The following is a 5206-nucleotide window of genomic DNA, read 5'->3' as shown; positions in this document are numbered from 1 at the left end:
CGTAAATGTTAATACATAAATACATAACTTTTTTATTAAATATTTATTAACATCCGGGCTCTTGTAATAATAATAATAATTCAAGTTAAAAATTGTTTTTTTTTTTATTCACACGCGAAAAAATTTATTTTTTTTTTATTTAATTAAAAGAATTTTTTTTTTTACCACCGATATTACGGTAACGTACGACGAGATGCGGTAAAAAGCGGTACAAAGTGGTACAAAACCGATTTATTAAAAAAAAAAAAAAAAACATGGAAATGCAATAAAATGTTTTTTTTTTTTTTCTATTATCCATGTTCCGTTAATTGGTAAATGAAAAAAAAAAAAAAAAAAAAAACAAGAAAGAAGAAGGTTTGGAAGGCGCGGGGGGGGTTTGCGTTTGTTGTTGTTGTTGTTATGTCCGGTTAATGAAAATATAAAGTCGTATATATCTTAAAAAAAAAAAACGAATTATTTTTTCGTTATGAATATTATTATTATTATTATTATTATTATTATTATTATTATTATCGATGAGCATAAAATAACCATTACCGCATCATTATTATTATCATCATCATCATCATCATCATTAAGCTTTCCATCTTTTACGCGTTTTTTTTTTTTTCATTCGTTCCAATCCGTTATTATTATTATTAATATTTAATAATTACGTCGAACAATAAAATTAATAAATAAAAATTTAACGCTTTTATGTTTTATGTTTTTATGTTTTTTTTTTCTTTTTTTAATCAGGTACGTTTCAGGTTTTTGAACTTTTCGTTTGTTTGTTTGTTTTGCAAAAGATTTAAAAAAAAAAAAATGACCCGAACCGCGAATGACCTTTTTTAACACGTCATTTGATTCGTTCGTTTTTTTTCGAATCGAATCAAAAACAATTTTATTTATGTATTAACAAGTTTTTTTTTATTTAAAATAATAATAATGATGATAATAATAATAATAATAATAATTTTTTTTCACACGAAAGGAGAAGAAAAAAAAAAATTAATAAATAATTTAGTTTTATTTACAAGTTATTTCAAGGTGTTTTGTTTTTCACCTGGAAAAGATAAGATAACAATTTAATAATAATGATAACGTAATCGATAAATAACAATTATTATTATTATTATTATTATTATTAATTTAATTATTGTTATTATTATCATTATTTTTTATTGTTTTGTTACATTGAAATCTGGTTTCAAAGTAATAAAAATTTATTCGAGCTTTCGTTCAAAGTTTATTTTTTATTTTTAATTTTTTTAATTTTTTTTAATTTTTATATTTTTTTCATTCAATCAATCAATAAATCATTCATTCATTATTTCATTCATTCGTTCATTCATTTCCATTTTTTCTTTTTCGGAAAAGAAAAGAAAAAATTGACAAAAAAATTTTCTTCATCGAGTTTTCATTTCATTCAACAACAAAAAAAAATTCACACATTTTCCAATCGAAAATCAAAACCGGAAACGGATGTTGTTGCATACGTATCGACAAATAATAATATTTTTTTCGAATGTTCAAATAAGGAAAAATTAAAAAAAACAAATCATTTTTTAACAATTATTTATTTATTAAAATAAATCGAAAAATTAAAAAAAAAATAATAATAATAAAAAATAAATTAAACAAATCAATTTTTTTTAGGGGAGGAGGCGGGGCGGGGGGTAATAAGAAAGCGGGTGACAGAGGGAAGGGTGAAAAACAAACAAAACCAAAAAAAATTCAATTTTTTAAAAAAATTTAAAAAATAAGAGATTACATAAGTTAAACAAAGGCGCCGAATTTCTTTTTATTTTTATTGTAAATTTAAAAGCGCGTTTAAACCGGATAAAAAATAATTTAATAATATTTATTATTATTATTACGTAATCGACACAAAAATGATGATGATAATAATAAAAATTTGATAAAAATGTGATATGATTGATAATGAATATCTACAGTTTTTCTCTCGTATATAAATTACATATACATATATATAAATATACATAAATATATGTACATAATTAATTAATAAATAAAAAAAATTTCGGCGTCTTCGTCATAAATTTTCTATTATCATTATTATTATTATTATTACTAATGATTAAATCGGTGGCAGGAGAAACGACAGAAGACGTAAATACGATTTAAAAAATAAAAATAAAAAGGAAAATGTCAAAGGTCGATTTAAAAACACGCACGAACGCACGCACGCACGCATCGCATTTTCGATTACGGATCGCGGGTCAGTAAAAAAGAAAATTCCAGAAACTAAAGAAAATTTTTTTTTTTTATATAAAAATAAATTCCAGTACGAAAATTTTTATTTATTTATTTATTTATTTATTATTATTATTTTCAAGGAAAAAAATAATCATTTTTCTTTCACGTTTTCAAGGTTTTTTTTTTCGCTCCGTTCCAGAGGGGAAGGGGATTGACTGCGAATGTTCTGGAAAAAGAACGATACGAAAAAAAAAAAAAACACGACTGGAAGAGAAAAAAAATCTCGCGAGTTTAATTTATATAAAAAAATTTTTATTTTTTTAAATTTTAATTTTTCCGTTTAGACACATTATAATTTACTTTTACCTCTTCATTTCCGTTTATTTACTCTATGACGTCCAAATAATTTTTTCACTATTTCCGATTATAACTCGCGAAAAAAAAATCGAAAACTTTATGGAAAAAACAAATTAAAAAAACAAATAAAAAATTGATTAATCGATGACGTAATATCACGGCCGTGTATTGCTAAGTCATTTCCCCCTTCCCTCCCCCTTCCCCTCTCCCCATACTTTCGATTATTATCATTATTATTATTGTCTTTTAAATAAATAAATAAGTAAACCATTAAAAAAAAAAAAAAATTTTTTTGGAGATTTGACCCTCAAAATAAAATGAAAAGGTTTTCATTATTATTATTATTATTTAAATTTAAATTTAAATTTCCCGCGTTTTTATCTTTTATGAATATTGTAAAATCGAATTGTTATTATCATAGAGTATTTTAATAATAATAATAATTATTATTATTATTCATTATTTTTAAGAGAAGAAGAAATAAATAATTTTTTTTTTTTTTTTTACTTTGTCACTTTAAAGAATCATATATAATAATAATAATAATAATAATAATAATAATAATAATAATAATGATAATAATGACAAGGACACATTTGAAATATTTGTGCCAGGTAATGAGGCAGGCAGGCAGGCAAACAGGCAGACAACCAGGCGAATGTTGCAATTTATTCAATTTCAAAGGAATATAATGGGCGCCATTCATGATAAATGTGATTTCCTTTATTTCCTAAGCAATTTGGCATAAGAATTTAAATCGTGCGTGTGCGTGTGCGTGTGTGCGTGAGTGAATGAGTGAATGAGTGAGTGAGGTAAATCCAATTGTTAACTTGGTTTAGAAACTTTTATTTTCTTTTTAATTTGAATATAATTAAACATGTTGTTAGCTCCTGTCGTCGCCGCCGCCGCCGCTACTGCCCTCCTTTTTTTTTTTTTATAATAAATTCCAATAATTTTTTTTTTATTGCGAATCCATGCGTGGGTGTGCGTTCGTGCGCGCGTGCACTACACTATTTAACTAACTTCCATGGGGAACCGATTTTCATAAGGGCCGAATGCTAAATATATATATATTCGATTAGAATTTAACCAGATTGTGGCACTTCCACTCTTTTAGCCGTTAAATCTAATGGATTGTTTTTAATAAGAACACTTTCCTTGCACAATTCGACGTCGATGGTTAAATCGTCGTCGTCGTCATCATCTACATCACTATTTTCTTTGTAATTATCAGAGTCTTTGTTGCTTACCGGAGTAGGTGGCGAATTGTAGGAAATCGTCGATGTTTTGACTGATAGATCTATGGGATGTTCTTGTTCTACGGCGACTCCCGCCAATGCCGGACTGCACAAAAGTAAATTTCCGCCGTTTTGCATGCTTGGAGGAGGCCAGCTTCCCAGCAACGGATTGATCGGCGTGACGACGCCGGGTTTTGTCACTACCGAAGGAAACAATAACCGATTTGGTGAGGGTTGCGAAGGAGGGAAAAACATGCCGCCTCCGGTGACGGGCGGCGAGAACGGAGAATTGGTTACCGTGCACCCGATGGGCGACGTTGGAAGATTTAACGAGACGGCCGGCGTGAATGGAGACAAATGTTTGCTAAATGCCGAATTCCTTTGCGTATAGTCTTTATCGCTAAAGGGAGATGGCGTCTTGTGCGAAGATGGAGGTCTCATGTAGTTATTTAAAGCACTGCTAGAACGACTTTCGTCATCCACGTCACCCGCGGACGATTCACCCGATTCCGAATGATTGCTAACTTCTTCTTTTTTAGAACGGGAAGAATATCCGTGAAAAGCTGCCGCCGTTTGAAAAAACTTATCCGGCGACAAAAGGGAATTTGATAAAAACGATCCGGGGAAAAAACCCGGGGGAGACCCGAATATGTTCGTATTTAGTCTGTTTGTACCGTTTTGCGATTGTTCCTGTAGGAGGCAGTGAATTTTAAACCAATTTGAACGTCTGCCGTATCTGGACCCACTTTTTGACATCCCGACTAGAAGACATTTCCTTAAACGGCAAGCTTTACAAGCCGTACGATTTTTCTTATTTATCACGCATTCTCCGTTGTTTTTACATTCCGTGATTGAGCCTAAATTGTTGTAGGTTCGTCCGAAGAAAGACTGAAAAGAAAAAGAAAAAATTTTTTTTTTTTTCAATTAAATAATCTCATCATTGTATCCGGTTTTTTTTTATAAAAAAAAAAAACCTAAATGAAATTCATTGTGCCAAAATGGTTACCCCAAATTTTTTAATAAATAATAAACGATTGAGTAAATTAATCAATCAATCAATCAAAAGATATTTGTGTGTGTCTTGGCATGAAAATTCATTTGTGACATCATTATTTTTAACACGGTTTAATTGTGTTTGCCACAATTGCGTCACAGATTTTCATTGTTTGAAAATTGAAAAAAAAAAAAAAATATGTCCACATCCGACCTTGTTGTCATCGTTGTGTGGTTGACCAAGATGTCTGCTGCCAACCTGACTTTATTCTCGGCCTTAATTACAAATTCAAATTTGTTCTAATTTCAGTTTACAATTTTTTTAAATTACATTGCGAGAAAATTTTTTTTGTGTTACCTCTTTCCCCTACCATCCACGCTCATTAATAAAAGGAAGATGAAAGAAATTCAAAAATTTT

The 5206-nt window shown here is 28.9% G+C and overlaps 1 protein-coding gene across 1 annotated transcript; it reads right to left on the bottom strand.

Annotated features, from left to right (window-relative positions):
- Positions 1 to 3641: 3641 nt before the first annotated feature.
- On the bottom strand, positions 3642 to 4996 carry Phum_PHUM469580 (uncharacterized protein; the record flags this gene model as incomplete). The annotated part of the gene is made up of 2 exons (XM_002430217.1): positions 3642 to 4682; positions 4937 to 4996. The coding sequence occupies 2 exons, from the start codon at positions 4994 to 4996 to the stop codon at positions 3642 to 3644; spliced, it is 1101 nt and encodes a 366-aa protein (XP_002430262.1).
- Between the last annotated feature and the right edge of the window lie 210 nt (positions 4997 to 5206).

Source organism: Pediculus humanus, genomic scaffold (genome assembly GCF_000006295.1).
Source record: "Pediculus humanus corporis 1103172108251 genomic scaffold, whole genome shotgun sequence".
NCBI lineage: Eukaryota > Metazoa > Arthropoda > Insecta > Psocodea > Pediculidae > Pediculus > Pediculus humanus.
Note: the sequence above shows the minus strand (reverse complement) of the source record. Positions and strands in the feature narration are given on the sequence as shown.